This window comes from Podarcis filfolensis, assembly GCF_964270895.1.
Source record: "Podarcis filfolensis genome assembly, chromosome: 1".
NCBI lineage: Eukaryota > Metazoa > Chordata > Lepidosauria > Squamata > Lacertidae > Podarcis > Podarcis filfolensis.
Genome location: NC_139604.1, coordinates 134,274,022 through 134,294,510, shown reverse-complemented (window position 1 = coordinate 134,294,510; position 20,489 = coordinate 134,274,022). Strand labels below are relative to the sequence as shown.

Genomic DNA, 20,489 nt, shown 5'->3' with positions numbered 1-20,489 from the left:
CATGTTGCAGTGCTCCGTGTGTGTTTACATGTAAATAAAGTAGATTAACCAAAATGCTGAGTTGCTGAGGTCTGTTACGCAACTGTGAAGACTCTGCAGGTCCCTAAGTGTGCCGGTGTCTGTTGGCATCGGTCGCTGTGATGTTCAGACTGAAGAGAGCTTTTGAAGCTCCCGAATGATCGACCAGGAGGGAGAGAACATGCTAGTCGGGAATGTGTCTCTGCCGGGGTCCTACTTGAGTGTAAGCTGAACTCCTGAACACCATGCCCCATGGCCCCGCAACTGCAGCCTGGACAACTCTGCGCACCTTTCCTCTGGCAGAAGACGACACTCACAGTGGACGGAAAACAAAGGCATGCTAATCCTGGCAGACTCAGGGCGCCCAGCTATTCATTTTCATTTTTGCACTGATATCCCACCTTTTCCGAAATGTTATGAAGGTTTAGGAAAAAACAGGCTGTTAATTGGTGAAAGGAGGGAAAGTAAAGTTACATTATATTAAGATAAATTACAGGACAAAAATGGGAAAAGATGGGAAGGATTTGCTGAAATAGTTAACTGAACTAGAATACAAAAAAGGGAGGTGTGAGGAGGTCAAGGAAACAAGCAAATGAAAGATAAGTTATGGGAAGATTGGCTGAGTTTTTTTTAAAGGATTTTATTTTTCTGTGTTTTTTTCTTTTTCTCTTTTTTTCTTTTTTTATTAGTGTGATGTGCTGTTTTGTTTTTGCTTGGTATGGTGTCTTTACTTTTTCCTTTTGTAACTTTTAAAATTTTAATAAATATTATTTTTTTAAAAAATGATATCCCACCTTTTCCTCCAAGGGGCTCAAGGTGGCATAGATGGTTCTCCCCCTCCTCATTTAATTCCCCCAACAACCCTGTGAGGTAGGTCAGCCTGTGATTGCCCCAAGGTCACCAAGCTAGCTTTGTTGCTGGGTGAGAGATTTGAACCCTGGTCTCTTCGCAAAAATGCCTTGGGTTGAATGTTTTCAAGGAGATGAGCAGAAGATGACAGGAAGTGGTTGACTATCATGAATATTGTTGTTATTTCTGCACTGTTGAATGAAGCCTGGCAGACTGGGAATCTGGGTTCTTTACTTGAACCCTCAAAGGGAATTTTCTGGGTTCGCTGCGGAGATGTTTCAATGCCACATCCGAAGCGAAGCTCACATCTCAGCCACATGATGTGTCCAACATGCGGGGACATGTTGCAGAAATCAAATAGCTGCTTTGGTCCACATCATCCGTGTGCATCTTTGCAAAATGCCACGGGAACTGGAGGGAGGAATGAGAGCCATTTTGTAGGCGTTCTCCTTATTTCCTGCACTTTCCCTGTTTTCAAAATGTGCTTGGAAGGAAGCTCATCGTTTGAGCTGCAAATTTGTTTATTTCATACGGAAGCTCACGGTTCTGAGTGGCCAATCTGCTTGTTTCAAATGCTGATGGGCTCCCTGAGCTTCTGGAGCAGGGCTGGTTCAGGCAATAGAGAGAGAGAGACAGGCCATCACAAGTATTTTCTCTCGCCGGCGTCGGAGGCTTTGGGGATGCAGCTGAGTTCACTCGCGCTCCCTGACATTTTCATTTCCTTCTCCCAGCTTCTGATCGTTTGAGGAATTCATTAGGCAGTGCAGGAGTGTGGTTTTTTGTTGTTTTTTTAATTTCCAAAGAAAAAATCAAGATAGAATTTTAATTATATTTTGTTCAGTCTCATGAGGCTCCCAGGCTTGAGTTGCTATGAATAAATATGCAGGAGGTTTGGTTTATTATGCCATGACTCATGAAATCTGTATCCAAGGGGAGTCAGGGTTTATATTCTTTGCTATCTCTGAGAGAATCTTGGATGCTAACCTCTTTCCTTGCCTGTTCTGAAATGCTAAAACACACACACACACACACACAGAGACACACATACCAATCCACTCCAACAAAACACACCAACATGTCAAGTCCGTTTCTTCTCAGTTTACATTTCCGGTTAGGGATGTGAGAGACCCCCCCCCCCCAAGGAGAAATTGCACCTCTAGACTGAGAGCTGGACCATAAAGAAGGCTGATCGCCGAAGAATGGATGCTTTTGAATTCTGGTGCTGGAGGAGACTCTTGAGAGTCCCATGGACTGCAAGAAGATCAAGCGCATCCATTCTTAAGGAAATCAGCCCTGAGTGCTCACTGGAAGGACAGATCCTGAAGCTGAGGCTCCACTACTTTGGCCACCCCATGAGAAGAGAAGACTCCCTGGAAAAGACCCGGATGTTGGGAAAGATGGAGGGCACAAGGAGAAGGGGACGACAGAGGACGAGATGGTTGGACAGTGTTCTCGAAGCTGCCAGCATGAGTTTGACCAAACTGCGGGAGGCAGTGGAAGACAGGAGGGCCTGGCATGCTCTGGTCCAGGGGGTCACGAAGAGTCGGACACGACTAAACGACGAAACAACCAAGATTTATTTTCCCGGTGCAACGTTATGCATTTCCATGGAAAACACTACAAAGATCTACTCCACTGGTCTTGGCTGTTCCTGCCTGCAGTGCAACAATTCTCAGTTTCAACATGTTTTCTCTTGTGCATTCTCCCTTCACACTTTCACTGCATCATGGGCCGTGCAGTATTACACTATGCTGCAAGAAATGTTGAAGGAGATGCTCAGTTGCGTGTCATTTTGAGGTGTGCTGGGCAAGAAAAAGCGACCCATAAATTTAACAAACAAACCATCAAAACTCTAAATGAATTTCACACTGCATTATGGGTTTTGTTGCTTTTGATGGCATCCACTAGCCCCCTGCAGCCTGGCCCCCAGCAGATGTCCTGAACTGCTGACTGGAGCTCATGGGAGTTGTAGTCCAAACTTCCTGGATGGCATCAGGTTGGTGAAATGGTTATTATTATTATTAATAATAATAATATTCACAATTACTTTGAAATAAGACTATAAACACATGATGCAGTGCAACTGCAAGCTACCTATGAATGAAGGAGCACATGCAGCACTTGTCTGTAACAGTCATTCCACTGCAGCTGAGCAGATGGTAGCAATGAACACATCGACAGTCTGCCAATGAATCTTGAATGAAAGTTCCCATTATCGGGGTATTCCATTTTAGGCAAAAATCTGGCTCTTTTCAGAGAGGGGAGAGTGGTTTTAAGCCATGGCTCACTTGCTATGAAGGACCAGCCACCTCCCACAGATTCAGTTTAACAGTGTCTTCACCTTAGCGTGAGCAATATTTATGGTACAGTGGTACCTTGGTTCTCAAACGCCTTGGTTCCCAAACGCCGAAAACCTGGAAGTAAGTGTTCCAGTTTTCAAACGTTTTTCGGAAGCTGAACATCCGATGTGGCTGTCGGCTATTGTTTCCGGGGCGCCTGCACCAATCAGAAGCTGTGCCTTGGTTTTTGAACATTTCAGAAGTCAAACGGACTTCTGGAACAGATTTAGTTTGGCGCTTTTGTTATTGCTATTTATTTTGCGTTTTTGAGGCTTTTTCAGTTCATTTGTTTTTGTGACGATGTGGAACGCAGTTCAGCTACTGATTGATGGATTGTGTGACTGCGGAAATGGATAAAAGCCCCCCATCCAAATAATGACTATCATCAGTACAGGTAAAGAAAAAAAGTTGTTTTAATTTTCATCATCTACAATACTGTCTTATTTATTTTATAGTACAGTACACTGATTATTGCTTTCATTTTATGGATCAGTGGTCTCATTAGATAGGAAAATTCACGTTAAATTGCTGTTTTAGGGGTTGCTTTTAAAAGTCTGGAATGGATTAATCCATTTTGCATTCCTTTCCATGGGAAAGCGCACCTTGGTTTTGGAACGCTTTGGTTTTGGAACGGATTAAGTTTGAGAACCAAGGTGCCACTGTATTTATAGGGGGAACCTCCCGCAAACAGAGGACTGAGCATGCTCAGTGAGCCCAGAATTTCGTTTGGCTGATGGGGAGTGAGGGTAACTAGCATTATGGGATGGAATAGCCCAGAAGGAGGTCATAGCAGGTGAACCCTGAACAGGAACTTTCCACGCTGCACCATTTTACTGCAGATCCAAATTGCTCAATCTAAAAATATACCAACTGCCTACCTTGTGACACCTCCATCCTCCCCCCACTGCCGCCGTGAGCCACACACTATAAAACTTGTCATCCTGAGGAGTCCATAGCTTTCTGGGTAATAAAGTGCAAACAGAGGTTATGACCCTCGTGAAATAATCACAGCGGGATATCTCTGACACCGCAAAAGCCCTCCGAGGCTATTATGATGAATCTCTGGTTCTTATTAAAAGCCCCCATTGCGAACGAGGCTGTGTTCTAGTGTTATTGCCCTATTGGATTACAGAAAGCAAGAGAAAACACGGTTTATATGAACTACTCGGTTTGGGCAGATTAATGTGCCACATTGGCGCTAAGCAGCCAACACAAAGCAACCGGCTCGCCACAAGAGTTATCAGTAATGTTTTTAGTTGCAAATTGGGAAGTCTCACCTTTAAACTCTACGTGGGGCTACCTTTGAAGGTGACCCGGAAACTGCAATGAATCCAGAATGCGGCACCTAGACTGGTGACTGGGAGCGGCCGCCCGGACCACATAACACCAGTCCTGAGAGATCTCCAGTAGGTTTCCGAGCACAATTCAAAGTGTTGGTGCTGACCTTGAAAGCCCTAAACGGCCTCAAAGGCCCAGTAGACCTGAAGGAGCGTCTCCACCCCCATCGTTCTACCCGGACACTGAGGTCCAGCGCTGAGGTCCTTCTGGCAGTTCCCTCACTGCTAGAAGCCAAGTTACAGGGAACCAGGCAGAGGGCCTTCTTGGTGGTGGCTCCCGCCCTGTGGAACGCCCTCCCATCACATGTCAAGGAAATAAGCAGTTATCCTATTTTTAAAAGACATCTGAAGGCAGCCCTGTTTAGGGAAGTTTTTAATATTTAATGCTGTATTGTTTTTAACATGTGATTGGGAGCCGCCCAGGGTGGCTGGGGAAAATCAGCCAGATGGGCGGGTTATAAATAAATTATTATTATTATTATTATTATTATTATTATTATTATTATTATTACCGTATTTTTCCCTCTATTACACGCAGATTTTTTCTCCTAAAAAGTAAGGGGAAATGTCTGTGCGTGTTATAGAGCGAATGTGTGGTCCCTGGAGCTGACAAGCGTGAGTGAAGGCAAAAATCAGGCAAATATCAAATCGTCCGGAGAAGGGAGGAAAGGAGGAAGCGGCTGCTTTCCTGCATTCTGCCTCAGGGTCTTACTGCCCACCCGCTTCTGTTTCCTTACTGTGTTTGCTCAAACGGAACAAAGAGCAGAGAAAACCCCTCCCCTCCAGGCAAGCAGAGCGTCCTTCCTTCTAAGCGTCTGGGACTCGAAGGCAACATGCAGGTTGGGGGGGGGGGGAGAGAGAGAGAGCTGGTTGGCTTGTGGGGGGGGGCTTTTGCCTTCCTTTCCTCCCTCCGGTAAAACCCCTCTCCTGCATTCTTAGCCAGCTGCTTCTCTGCACACCCCTCTCCTTGTCGCTTCTATGTTTTTCCTTCCCTCCCTACTTAAAACGTGGTTCCAATCACGGATCCACATGGATCCTCAGGATCTTTGCATTGAGTCACCCCAAATTCACCATCAGATCACATAGCAATGATCTGATGCAAAAACAGGGCTGCAATGCTGCAAAAACATGGTTACAAAGCACGGATCCACATGGATCCTCAGGATTTTTGCATTGGGTCACCCCAAATTCACCATCAGATCACATAGCATGTCCATGGCTACAGCCTGCACCAAAAAAATCACGCACCCACTGTTTCCTGGGGCTGCAATGGTGCAAAAACATGGTTACAAAGCACGGATCCACATGGATCCTCAGGATCTTTGCATTGGGTCACCCCAAATTCACCATCAGATCACATAGCATGTCCATGGCTACAGCCTGCACCAAAAAAATCATGCACCCACTGTTTCCTGGGGCTGCAATGGTGCAAAAACGTGGTTACAAAGCATGGATCCACATGGATCCTCAGGATCTTTGCATTGGGTCACCCCAAATTCACCATCAGATCACATAGCATGTCCATGGCTACAGCCTGCACCAAAAAAATCACGCACCCACTGTTGCCTGGGGCTGCAATGGTACAAAAACGTGGTTACAAAGCATGGATCCACATGGATCCTCAGGATCTTTGCATTGGGTCACCCCAAATTCACCAACAGATCACATAGCATGTCCATGGCTACAGCCTGCACCAAAAAAATCACGCACCCACTGTTGCCTGGGGCTGCAATGGTGCAAAAACGTGGTTACAAAGCATGGATCCACATGGATCCTCAGGATCTTTGCATTGGGCTACCCCAAACTCACCGTCAAATCACATGTCTGTGGCCGCAGCATGAAGCACAAAAATGATACATCCACTGTTTCATTCAGAATTTTTTTTTCTTGTTTTCCTCCTCTAAAAACTATGTGCGTGTTATGGTCAGGTGCGTGTTATCGAGCGAAAAATACGGTATATTAAACGCAGATGGAATCAAATTTCCCTCCCACCCCTACTTTTGAGAAAACTTATTCTGATGGAAGAATGGAGGTGTCCTAACCACACACTGAGAGAGACACACCCTGAGCTGTTTGACAGTGCAACAGATTCCTCCAGGAAGTGATGGAGTCTCCTTCATTGGGGTTTTTTTTTTTTTAAATAATATATTTATTAAAGTTTAGGAATTTATATAAAACAGAAAAAACAGAACAATAAAAAACAAAAACAATAAAAATACATACAATCCAAACAGAACACATACAAAACAAGTATAATTTCCATCCCTTATATTCATAAAACTTACTTTCCCGACCTCCTCATACCTCCCCTTTCTGTATTCCATTCTCTAATTAAGTCAATTCAGCAAATCCTTCCCCTAATTTCTATATAATTTTTAGCCTTTCTTTTCTTAATCACATAATCATTACAGCTTTTAACCCCTTAATTTCTGAATCAACATCATTCTAGCCTTCAATAATTTTACAATGTTTCTTAAGATAGTCCTTAAATTTCTTCCAGTCTTCTTCCGCCATCTCTTTTCCCTGGTCTCGAATTCTGCCAGTCATTTCTGCCAGTCCCATATAGTCTATCACTTTCATCTGCCATTCTTCCAAGGTGGGTAGATCTTGTGTCTCCTTCACTGGAGGTTTTTAAACAGAGGCTAGATTCCCGCCCCCAATCCTCCATGCATTCTACTAGATGACCCTTGGGGTCCCTACAATTCTATGATTCTAAAAAACAACAACTTATCAGTCACCTTTTTCTTAATTTGCAAAAGTACAGTGGTACCTTGGTTCTCAGACTTAATCCATTCTGGAAGTCCGTTCCAAAACCAAAGCATTCCAAAACCAAGGTGCGCTTTCCCATAGAAAGTAATGCAAAACGGATTAATCCGTTCCAGACTTTTAAAAACAACCCCTAAAACAGCAATTGAACATGGATTTTACTATTTATGGATCCATAAAATGAAAGCAATAATGTACTGCAGTCACAGAATCCATCAATCAGTAGCTGAACTGGGTTCCACACAGTCACAAAAACAAAACAAAAAAGAGCTACAAAAACGCAAAATAAATAGCAAAAACAGACAGACCTCAGCATAACACTCAAAATGGAAGCATAACACTCAAAACGGAGCACGTTTGTCTTCTGAAAAACATTCGCAAACCAGGAACACTTACTTCAGGGTTTGCAGTGTTTGGGTTCCAAGTTGTTTGAGTACCAAGCCATTTGAGTACCAAGGTACCACTGAAATTCAAAGCAACTTACAGCAATAAATATGGAACACGTGCATTAAAAGCAGTATAAAAAAAAATCCAAAACACATTCATGTTTTTAAAAGGCAGGGTGAAAGCATCCCACCCACAGGAGGAGGGCCCAGATAATTAAAAACCAAAGGCCTGGCAGGAAATAAATGCTTCAGCCATCTCCCCACCAATCTTTACTGCATCCCCACCCATCAAATGTGATTTGCCATTTCTTTTGACGTCCAGACACCAGTTTTTCTGTCGGATTGAGGCCACCCACTCCCTTGCCACTGTATGTCCCTTCCTTCCCTGATCAGCCACCTCTCCACACATTAATTTTTTGGGTCCTGTCCTTTATTGGAGCCCCTTGGAGTGCTGTGACAATAATAATAATAATAATAATAATAATAATAATAATAATAAATTTTATTTATATCCCGCCCTCCCCAGCCGAAGCCGGGCTCAGGGCGGCTGACAACAATCAAATAGTCAAACAATCAAATAAACCAACATTCTAAAAATATTTCATTATAAAAATTAATTAAAATCAAGTTGAAGGCAACCATTAAGCGAAATTCTGTGCCGGTTGCCAGAGGAGGGAGTCAGGCTGTGCCCTGACCAAAGGCCTGGTGGAACAACTCTGTCTTGCAGGCCCTGCGGAAAGATGTCAGGTCCCGCAGGGCCCTAGTCTCTTGTGACAGAGCGTTCCACCACGTCGGGGCCAGTGCTGAAAAGGCCCTGGCCCTAGTTGAGGCCAGCCTAACCTCTCTGAGGCCTGGGACCTTCAGGATGTTTTTATTTGCAGACCGTAGGTTCCTCTGTGGGACATACCAGGAGAGGCGGTCCCGTATGTACGAGGGCCCTAGGCCGTATAGGGCTTTAAAGGTTAAAACCAGCACCTTAAACCTGATCCTGTACTCCACCGGGAGCCAGTGCAGCTGGTATGGGTCCCTTGTCATGTTATCCTCATGAATAAGGTGGGGAAGGGGAATATGAGCTCAGGGCTTCCATGGCTGAACAAGTCTAACACCCTCTATCTTTATATTAACCACCTACTGTTTAAAAACAGAAATACAACATGAAGTCGAGAAAGCAGTATCATAAAAACAGATGTGCATTTTTTTCTTTTTTAAAAAGTATGATAGAAATAGGAATTCAGTGATAAAAGGCTCCGATCTTATGGGCCAGGGAAAACCTGGGAATAAAGATATGTCTTTAAAAAACACCTGAAGCAAACTGATGGATGGCGCATCACATACCCACAAAATCCACTATATCTCAGAGGCTGACATCACCGCTCTCCATCTCTCTGCTTGCCAGCAAGATCTATTACCAATCTGGACCTCTGCAATTATGGTGGGAGAACACAAGGGGGGAGAAATCCAGGATACGCAAAGGACCCTGAGAGAGATGTACCCATCACTCAAAATTCAGGAAGTCCCTGTGTGGTTTCTCACTTGTGCATATTCTTCGTCCTGGAAAAAGAGGAGGAATGGCAACCCTAGATGAAATGACAAGTGTGAAGCTTGGTTGGAGAGGCAGCAGTTGTCCTAAAGGACCATCCTGGGCGCTAGCAGAACTCTGGAGCAATGGCCTGTCTCCTCCGTCAACAGGCAGGAGCTGACATCTGTCCCCAATGCAAAGACAGCTTTAAGAATAGCACAACTATTTCGTCCTGAATTACCTTCTACATGTGTGCCATGCTAAAAATAGTTGTTGTTTCTAAAGAACGGCACTAAAAATAACTGAAGTTAGGTCAGGAAACGGTAGAAAATGAACTCCTCAGACAGAGACCTTTTCATCCCAATGAGAAAGCTTGTTTGAAGCAAAAAAAAATGTCTTCAGTTGTTTCCAGAAAGCACCTGTGATATCCGGACGCTGTGATACGGCGCCATAGGACATGGGCAGCCACGTTCAAAGCCCTGCTCTGTGGAGAAGGCCTCAGGTATTTTGGGGACACCCCCCCCCCAAGGAGAAGAAGAAATCAATCAGCTGGTTTCTCCAGTTACCTGGTCCTGAGATAGGACAGATATAAACACACAAACATGGAATCATAGAATCATAGAATCGAGTCCAACCCCCTGCAGTGCAGGAATCTTTTGCCTCATGTATAAACACCTTCTATCAGACTGACTTGGTGGGATAGATAGTAAGGAGAAGGCTCACTTCATCAGCTTTGCTGGAGGCCCTGCTCCACCAGCCACCTCCTGCCCCAGATTGTCCCAGCTCGTAAGAATAAGAAATGTTTAGAAATTGATGCCTGAGTTCCAGTTTTTATTTTCCTCCTCTCTCTCTGTCCCTATTTCCTTGTGTGTCATGCCTTTGGCTTCTACTACTACTACTGCCACCACCACCACCACGTGCTATTTTTCTAGAAAAAGAGGTGCTGGAACTCTCCATGAACGCCTCCCTTGTTCTCTTATAGCGGCAATGGTGCCCACCTGAGAGGGGCCGGAACTGAGTCCCAGAGAGTTCCAGCTGAAGAAAAGCCCTGATTGTGATCATCGTAAGCCTACAGGTATCCCTGAAGGATTGTCTCCACCCCCATCGTTCTGCCCGGACACTAAGGTCCAGCGCCAAGGGCCTTCTGGCAGTCCCTCCCTGCGAGAAGCCAAGTTACAAGGAACCAGGCAGAGGGCCTTCTCGGTAGTGGCACCCGCCCTGTGGAACGCCCTCCCACCAGATGTCAAAGAGATAAACTACCTGACATTTAGAAGACATCTGAAGGAGGCCTGTTTAGGGAAGCTTTTAATGTTAAACAGGTTATTGTATTTTAGTGTTCTGTTGGAAGCTGCCCAGAGTGGCTGGAGAAACCCAGCCAGATGGGCGGGGTATAAATAATAAATTATTATTATTATTATTATTATTATTATTATTATTATTATTGCCTTATTTTGCCTGTTTGTAAGTCACTCTAGGAGCCCTTATAGTTGAACAGTGGGGCACAAATGCTCTAAAAAACACACACCCCAGAACAAATAAATAAACATAAGGTCTTCCACATACCTTGAAGCCTACCAACAGAGGGGCAGCCAGTGCAAATGATAATAATAATAATAATAATAATAATAATAATAATAATAATAATAATTTTATTATTTATACCCCACCCATCTGGATGGGTTTTCCCAGCCACTCTGGGCGGCTCCCAACAGCCTACAAAGCATAGCTGTCAACGTTTCCCTTTTTTAAAGGGAAATTCCCTTATTCCGAATAGGATTCCTCGCAAGAAAAGGGAAAAGTTGACAGCTATGCTAAAGGTGCTATATCCTGTGGCATTTTGCCCCCAGAGGCCATCGAGCCTCCATGTTCTGCAATAGCCGGACCCACCTCAAGAGTAGCCCCACACAGATGCACTTTGCATGAATCTGCACCTTCCAGCCAGTAAGTCTTCCACCGAACGTTTCAACCCTAAAGAGTCGCGCGGTTCGCCGGGATTTGAACCGTCTCCATCAGAGGCATGGAGACCCAGATCTCACGCCAATTCCAAACCACACAGGCAAAGAAGACCCACTCTCATTGCCACAGAAGGTGGCCGGCGGCTCTTACCTCGGACGATGATGTTGGTGGACTTCTTTGCTGGGTTCCCCACATTGTTGTTGGCGATGCAGCTGTAGGTGCCGTCGTCATCGGAGGTGATGGCCGGGATGGTCAGCGTCCCCCCCTTCAGGACCGTCTTCTCAGGCAGGGCTCCCACCGACCGGACCCAGGTGAGGGTGGGGAGGGGCTCCCCACCTGTTGTAACGCACACCAAGGTGATGGCCTCTCCAGGATTGACCACGATGGGGTCGTCCACCAAGAGCTTGATCGAGGGAGATGCTGTGGAAAGAGGACCAAGTTGGTCAGGGTTCGAGGTCACCGCCAAGAAGGATGATAAAGGAAGAAGAAGTTGAAAAATGTGGGGGGAAATTATTACACCCTTAGAAGAATTAGTGAAAGGGTATAGGACAGATGGGATGCGGGTGGCACTGTGGGTTAAACCACAGAGCCTAGGGCTTGCCGATCAGAAGGTTGGCGGTTCGAATCCCCAAGATGGGGTGAGCTCCCGTTGCTCGGTCCCTGTTCCTGCCAACCTAGCAGTTCGAAAGCATACCAGTGCACGTAGATAAATAGGTACCACTCTGGCGGGAAGGTAAATGGCGTTTCCGTGCGCTGCTCTGGTTCACCAGAAGCGGCTTAGTCCTGCTGGCCACATGACCTGGAAGCTGTACGCCGGCTCCCTTGGCCAATAAAGCGAGATGAGCACCGCAACCCCAGAGTCGTCTGTGACTGGACCTAATGGTCAGGGATCCCTTTACCTATAGCACAGATAGGGCCAAAATAGTTTCAAAACTGTATAAGGTGTTATTAGACAAAGATGAAGATTGGGAAAGATTGCAACCTCTAGAATAATCCAGGAACAAGGGTTGGAGTTGGTACAAAAATGGTATTATACACCTGTAAGCTTATATCATATTATAAAATCTGGAAGTAAGAATTGATGGAGGAAATGTGGAGTGATGGGAACATACAGTCATATGTGGTGGGGTTGTCTGTTAGTTAATTAATTTTGGAAACAGATTGGTGTAGAAATATCGGGAATTGTGGGTAGGAAGGTGGAAATATCTAAATTAATGGTTCTTATTAGCCTGAGTAGCACCGAGTTAAAAACAAAAGAGGAATGTAAATGGGTAAAATTGATGGTAATTGCAGACAGACAGGCTATAGTGAGTAACTGGAAAAACACAGACGAGCTGGGGTGAACCAATTAAGGGGAAAACTGAATAATATTATAATTTTAGAATATCTAACTGTGAAGATACACAAAATGAAAGGGTTTAAGGTCAGTGAGAAAACCTGCTTGGTCCTTATCTATTACCGTATTTTTCGCCCCATAGGACGCACCACCCCATAGGACGCACCTAGTTTTTTTGTGGGGAAATAAAGAAAAAAAAAATTATTTCCCCCCCAGGCACAGGGCTGGCACGGGGGAAGCCTGAGCTTCCCCCGACCCCATCCCCCAGAACAGGCTGCTGCCTGCAAGCCTTGCGAGCCCGGTGCGCAAGGCTTGCCGACAACTGCCCGAAGCACGGGTCGGGCTCCGCAGCTCGCCCCGTGCTTCGGGCTGCAGGCTGCCGCCCCCAAGCCCTGCGTGCCCGACGGGACCTCCCGCCGGGCGCGCGAGGCTTGTGGACATCTGCCCGAAGCACGGGCCAGGCTCCGCAGCTCGCCCCGTGCTTCAGACTGCAGGCTGCTGCCCTCAAGCCCCGGGTGCGAGAGGCTTGCGGATAGCTTCCTGAAGCCTGGAGAGTGAGAGGGGTCAGTGCGCACCGACGCCTCTCGCTCTCCAGGCTTCAGCGAAAGCCTGCATTCGCCCCATAGGACGCACACACATTTCCCCTTCATTTTTGGAGGGGAAAAAGTGTGTCCTATAGGGCGAAAAATATGGTAAATCATTCATAACTTTTCAAAAAAAACAAAAACCCAAAACAAAACAAATATTGGTTTGAGAAGATATTGAATATTTGGGTACGTTTGAACAACTTGTGGCAATTAAAATGTTAAAAGTTAAATAAACCTTGTGGAGGGAGGAGTGTTAATGTATATAGAACTGCACATATGGTTGATTTGAATATGTTATTATTGATTATGTATACACAATGTATCAGCCACCTGGGGGGTTTCACTGTTTGTGTTTTGGTTGTTGGTAAAAAAAAAAAAGAATATCAGAAGAATTTTGGGAATTATAGGGACAGAACAAGCTAAATTGCATAGAAATTGATTTATATATGCGACTACAGCCGCAAGAATGCTTCTCGTCCAAAAATGGAAAGAAGCAGAAGTCCCAGCAAAGGAAGAATGGATACAAAAACTTATGGAATATGCAGAAATGGCAAAACTTACCGGAAGAATAAAAAATCAAGATAATAAACTTTTTATAAAAGAATGGAAATGGCTTGTTGAATATTTGCAGATAAATTGCAAACAGATAAAAAATAACATTGGTAGGATTATGGTAATAACCTGCAGTTTCATAAGAGTTTATATTTCAAGGAGATAATTAAATGAATTTGGATATGCAGAAGATATTGAAAAATAAATTTAAGGAACTGCAGAAAGAGGAGGAAGGAAGTCAAACTTTGAAATGTTAAAATGATTGTAAAATCAATGAAACGGATAAATTTGAAAAGTATAAATAAAAACTTAAAAAGAAACATAAGAAGAGTCTGCTGGATGAGGCCAATGGCCCACCTATTCATAGAATCATAGATCTGTAGAACTGGAAGGGACCACGAGGGTCATCTAGTCCAACCCCTTACGATGCAGGAATATTTTGTCCAACATGGAACTTGAACTCACAAGCCTGAGATTAAGAGCGTCATGCTCTGCCAACCAGAAACCTCTTCCCACAGTAGCTATTCTGAGCTATTTTTTTTGTAAAACGTGCCACTGTCAACATGGCTTGCCGGATTTTGCCAGACATTTTGCAAATTTTCACCCGGACACTGCTTCCAATACAGTATTCTGGGTGTGTCTGGGAAATTCCAGATGTATGGCAACCCTACTGGAGCTTCCCTCAATGGAAACACTTTTGGCTTTCTTTGGAATGCATGAGATGTTCGCTGCCTATTAAAACAGCAAATAAAACAATCCAGAATGAAGCATTCCTTAATTCATAGAAAACTAAAATACTAAATATTTCTATTGTTGGACTAGGGCCCACGAGAGACCAGGGTTCAAATTCCCACTTTGAGCTCCTTGGGGTGCGGGGAAGTGATCTAGAAATGCAATAAACTAAATAGCAAATAGATATCTCCTTTCAGTTTTGTACACATCAAACACCCGGGTTCAAGTCCCCCACTTGGCCAAGAGGCTCGCTGGATGTGACCCTGAGCTCAGTCACCACCTCTCAGCCTCGCCTTCCTCCCAGGGTAATTGGGGTCGTGGGGAATTAAATAAGGGCGGGGAGAACCACATACGCCACCTCCGGCTCTTTGCAGGAAGAAGTGGGAAGAAATGCAATAAATCAATGAAGTAAATGTGATTTTATCTGGTGGCATTTATGAATACTTGATATGTTTTGCATATATATGAACCTTGTATCCCACCACACAATGCATTTTTGTTCTTCTTAGCTTAATTGTTTTTTTCCATCTTGTATTTTTATTCTCCTTTATGACTGTTTATATGATGCAGTTCACTTCGTTGTTTGGTGTGTTGTATTTGCAAATATAATTTATTATTATTATTATTATTATTATTATTATTATTATTATTAACACAAATCATGTTAGTTTCTGTTTGTGCCACTGTGCAGTTGCTTGGAGTCACAGGACTCTGTTTACATTCCAGACATTACAGGCTATTGGAAGTCTCATGGAAGACAGGAGACGGATGTGATGTTTACTGGTTTCCTGTTCCTTTGTTTTAGTTGTTCTCTGCTTTCACAGAGAGAGCATGTTTATTCCTTTTCTGTCTGTGTAGTTAGAAATAAAACACTCTTTGCAATGTAGCTCATACTATCTCAGCTCCTTCCCTGCGTGATGGATACTCTGCGTAATGGGGGAACGTGCTTGGAGCCTCATCAAAGGCTCAGGTCGTTAATCACGTCGAAGGACTCGACCGGAAGAGTCGCTCGGTCGTAGTGGAGATTCCGACAAATCAGTCTCTCTCCAAAGTGAACTCTGGGAACTATAGCGCTGTGAGGGGAATAGAGGCCGCCTAACAGTTTTCAGCACCCTGAACAAAGTGTAGCTCCCCAAAGAGGTTAAGGGGTGATATGGTAGCCATGTTCAAATATATAGAAGGATGTCACATAGAGGAGGGAGAAAGGTTGTTTTCTGCTGCTCCAGAGAAGCGGACACGGAGCAATGGACCCAAACTACAAGAAAGAAGATTCCACCTAAACATTAGGAAGAACTTCCTGACAGTAAGAGCTGTTGGACAGTGGAATTTGCTGCCAAGGAGTGTGGTGGAGTCTCCTTCTTTGGAGGTCTTTAAGCAGAGGCTTGACAACCATATGTCAGGAGTGCTCTGATGGTGTTTCCTGCTTGGCAGGGGGTTGGACTCGATGGCCCTTGTGGTCTTTTCCAACTCTGTGATTCTATGATTCTATGATAAGTCTTTGGGGGAAGCCCACAGGACCTCTGGAAATGGCACCAGATCACTTTTTATTTCTAATATTTTGTTGAAAGCCACCCAGAATGGTTGGAGAGACCCAGCCAGATGGGCAGGGTAGAAACAATAAAATATTATATTATTATTATTAAACACCTGGTGTGGGTGTGGCCTCAGTTTCCTGGGTCCCTCTTCACCTGCCCAGCCTACAGAGGAAGCAGACAGAAACACCTCACCGAAATAAATGTAAAAGCAAATCCTCCTATACCTGTGCAGAGTTTACCTGCAGAACTCATTCATCTAGAAGGCAGTGACGGCCACCCCTGGCACCCTCTGGGTGGGGGCCTGGGCACCCACAGAATGTTGGCTGTGGGTGCCTGGCCTTCTCCCGCTGCTGCCACCCGCTGTCTTACCTGCCAGACCCCCCCAAAGGCCGCAACGGGCCCCGTCAGGCTCTCCCATAGCCAGGGCAGGCTCCGCCGGGCATCCCTGTGGCCATGGCGGCTCCCACGGCACCTTCCCCTGCCGTGTGATCTCATGCACATGCTCCGGACACCCACAAAATGGAGGCAGAACCTGGCACGTCTGATGGCCTCCAGCTTCGATGGCTTTAAAAGAGGATTAGACAAATTAATGGAGGATGAGAGGTCTCTCGGTGGCTGCTAGCCTTGAAAACCACAGGAGGGGAGAGTTGCCATGGGAATGGGATACTGAAATAAATAGGCTATGGACCTGATCTGTCATTCCAGAAATGGGCTGTGCCCACTGTCCCCTTCCAGACACTGCCAACTATCCCTCTTTCCCTTATTGCAGGGATAGGCAACCTAAGGCCCGGGGGCCGGATGTGGCCCAATCGCCTTCTCAATCCAGCCTGTGGACGGTTTGGGAATCAGCGTGTTTTTACATGAGTAGAATGTGTGCTTTCACTTAAAATGCATCTCTGGGTTATTTGTGGGGCCTGCCCGGTGTTTTTGCATGAGTAGAATGTGTGCTTTTATTTAAAATGCATCTCTGGGTTGTTTGTGGGGCATAGGAATTCGTTCATTTCCCCCAAAAAATATAGTCCGGCCCCCCACATGCTCTGAGGGATGGTGGACCGACCCACGGCTGAAAAAGGTTGCTGACCCCTGCCTTATTGCTTGTTGGCCATGGGTAATTTGCTATTTCAAGCCTCCGCCGTGAAGCCACCCCATTTTGTCACTCCGTTCTGCTTATTAGAGGGGCTTTTTCCTTATCGGAGGATTACAGGCATCCTTGGAGCGAGGCAAGTTGTTGTTCTGCCTACTAAAGGAATAATTTATATATTGTAACGCGCACACAGAGACATGCATACACTCCTCAACCCAGATAATTCCTTAATATGTTGACATTGAAAAGAATTTCTCTCCCCCCACTCTCTCACTCTCTCTCTAAAAAAGGCGTTAGACAAAACAGCCTGACACTTAATGGCGAGATTAAGAGCCGAGGCAACCTTTTTAGCTTGGACCTTCGGAGAGAAGATAAAAGGGCAGCTTATGACATGATTTCATTACACAGCGCCACACCGCTAAGGCAGGCAGATTGCAGGGGATCATCCTTCCTTAAGCAACCCATCAGCATCTAACATCCGCATTGTGCTCCTCGCCACGCGGGCCGCTGAAATCTCAGTCAAGAGGTGGGCTTAATCCACCCGCCATGCCTTCGCAAAATGAGCATGAAGTCATCGCCGGAGCAGCGGCTGAGCATCGCAGGGCTGGCAGGGGCGAGGGAGGTCATCAACACTGCCTGACTTCGACCCAGCAGATCATCGGAAGCCCTGCTGCCTCCGAACAAGGAGGAAGAGCATAGCCCATGGGTAGGCAAACTAAGGCCCAGGGGCCGGGTGAGGCCCAATCACCTTCTCAATCCGGCCCACGGACGGTCCGGGAATCAGCGTGGTTTTACATGAGTAGAATGTGTGCTTTTATTTAAAATGCAACTCTGGGTTATTTGTGGGGCGTGCCTGGTGCTTTTACATGAGTAAAATGTGTCCTTTTATTTAAAAAGCATTTCTGGGTTATCTGTGGAGTATAGGAATTTGTTCATTTCATTTGGCAAAATATAGTCATGCACCCCCACAAGGTCTGAGGGACAGTGGACTGGCCCTTTGCTGAAAAAGTTTGCTGACCCCTGGCATAGCCTATGTAGCATAGTAGTCAAAGCATTGGACTAGAACAGGGGTCAGCAACCTAAGGCCCATGGGCCACAAGCGGCCCATGGGGGTCGTTTAACCGGCCCATGAGCCGCCCCCAAACCAAGCCGCCTGCTCGGCGAATCCCCACGAGCGGTGCTGAACCAGCACAGCGTGGCGCGGAGACTCACTTCCGCTGCACTGGAAATCGTGTCCCAGCAGGGGACGTCAGGACAGGGGGCAAGATGGCGGGATGGGAGTGGGAACAGGGGTCCAGAAGCCAGGAAGCCAAGAGTCTGAGGGTCAGAGAGCAGGGAGTCAAGAAGCCAAGGGTCCGAGAATCAAGAAGCAGAGGTTCAAGGATCAGGAAGCAAGAAGCCAAAGGCAACAAGGCAGGAAGCCTGTTGCTGTGGCAAAGAGCCGAAGGGAAATGGGGACCTTATATCCCTTCCCAGCTCTTGCCACCGGGTGCTGTGAGTTACCAAGCAGCTTCACCTGTGAGCCTTGCCTCTCCAGAACAAACTTAGGAAGGCCCCAGTCCTGCAAAGTCCTATTGGTCACAGGGCCTGGCTCCTGCACGCACACCTGACAGGTCACTCCAGTGCTCCTCACACAGTGGTTTGACTTCACCCCCAGAGGCAAGCTCCATTGCCTCCCAAGACAGATGTAGGCCAACAACAACGTTGTTATTTATTGTGGCTCCTTGGGAGGTCTGTGGAGCTGTTCTGCACACTAGAGGAACCGGGCCTTTGGTGCTGTGGCACCCACCCTTAGAACAGCCATCAGAGTGGCCCAACCAGATGCCTGTGGGAAACCGGCACACAGGAGTCAAGCACATCAGCCCTCTCCCCTTCTATGGTTTCCAGCAACTGGTATTCAGAAACATCACCGCCTCCAGCTATGGAGGCAGAGTGGAGCCACCCTGGCTAAGAGCCATCAATAGCCCTCTCCTCCTCCATGAATTTGTCTAATCCTCTTTTCATGCCATCTCGGTTCCATGACGGCCTCCTGTGGCAGGGAGTTCCACCGCTTAACTGTGCACTGAGTAAAGAACCACTTTCTTGAATCCGTCCTGAATTTTCCAACGTTCAGCTTCATTGGCTGTCCACGAGTCTCGGCGGTGCTTGAGAGAGAAAGGCGTCTGCCTCTGAGAGCATCCGAGGACAAGCACGATGACTCAGGTGATGTACAGTCAAGCCCCACAGATAAAATCAAGCGGCCGGTGAATTAGGTGGGTTTAAGTGCACCCAATTACCGTATTTTTTTGCTCTATAAGACTCACTTTTTCCCTCCTAAAAAGTAAGGGGAAATGTGTGTGCGTCTTATGGAGCGAATGCAGGCTGTGCAGCTATCACAGAAGCCAGAACAGCAAGAGGGATTGCTGCTTTCACTGCACAGCGATCCCTCTTGCTGTTCTGGCTTCTGAACTAGGTGCGTCTTGTGGTTCTGGCTTCTGAACTAGGTGCGTCTTGTGGTTCTGGCTTCTGAACTAGGTGCGTCTTGTGGTCTGGTGCATCTTATAGAGCGAAAAATACGGTACATTTCTGGGTAATGCTGTAAACCTCCATTGCGTCTGATGCCTTCCTGATGAACACATGTGGAGCTGAGGCATTGACTTAATTGTTTGCTTCTGATTAAGGCAGACGACCCGTCGATTAGGAACCCGGCCAGCTGGTGGCCAGGTTGCACTGGGGAAATTGGCTTTCAGGAGACGCAAAGAAGCAGGGGAAAAGGAAGGGTCGCCGGCACCTGGTGCGGGGTGTCGAGGGGCGGGGCAAATTGCTACGTACGGCGCATGCGCTGTGCCACTACATACAGTGCAGGCATGGCGCCACTACGTATGGCACTGCCGCGCATGCACTGTACGGATGGCGGCAGGATCCTCTGCTCGTAGCTGCAGCGGGGCAGGGCAAACCACCTGGCAGCGCATGCGCAGCACCGCTACATACCTTCTGGTCACCCCCTCAGAGATGGCACCTGGGTCAGACCACCCCCCCCGGCCCCTTCCTCCACCACTGCAAAGAAGATGCCCATTGGCCTGATCCTGCAAGCTTTCCTTATATTCTGGTCATTGGGCTAAGGACCTCTAAGTTCCGCCCCCCCATCACAATTTCCAATTTTCAAATACTGGTGGCTAGTGGTTTTTTTCCCATAGATAAAATCTCCAAAAGACAATCCCAGTTTTACGAATTCCATAAAGCATGGATATCAGCAGGAAATGGATGCTGGAATAAAATTAATTCCACCACCATCCCCAGTGAATGGTGTGGATTTTACATTATTTGACCATCAGCTGCTTTCTGGGAGGCGGTTGTCATGATCGCTTTGTGATATTAAACGGACACTGGAGACAGAGTTTTTTTCAGAGCTGACTCCCCAGTGCAGGCATAAATCTCTGAGCTTGAGAATAGTGTTGGCTCCAGGCCCACAAACAGAGTCATCTCACCTTTGTCAACAGGCTGAGCAAAGCAT

General features: G+C 46.3%; 1 protein-coding gene across 2 annotated transcripts in view; it reads right to left on the bottom strand.

Moving 5' to 3' along the window:
* MDGA2 (MAM domain containing glycosylphosphatidylinositol anchor 2) overlaps window positions 1-20,489 on the bottom strand; it is a 386,993-nt gene that overhangs the window by 132,800 nt on the left and 233,704 nt on the right. For both annotated transcript variants that reach the window (XM_083612013.1, XM_083612014.1), the window contains exon 6: window positions 11,321-11,590. In XM_083612013.1, the coding sequence (XP_083468139.1) occupies window positions 11,321-11,590 (270 nt within the window). The remainder of the gene's footprint in view (window positions 1-11,320; window positions 11,591-20,489) is intronic.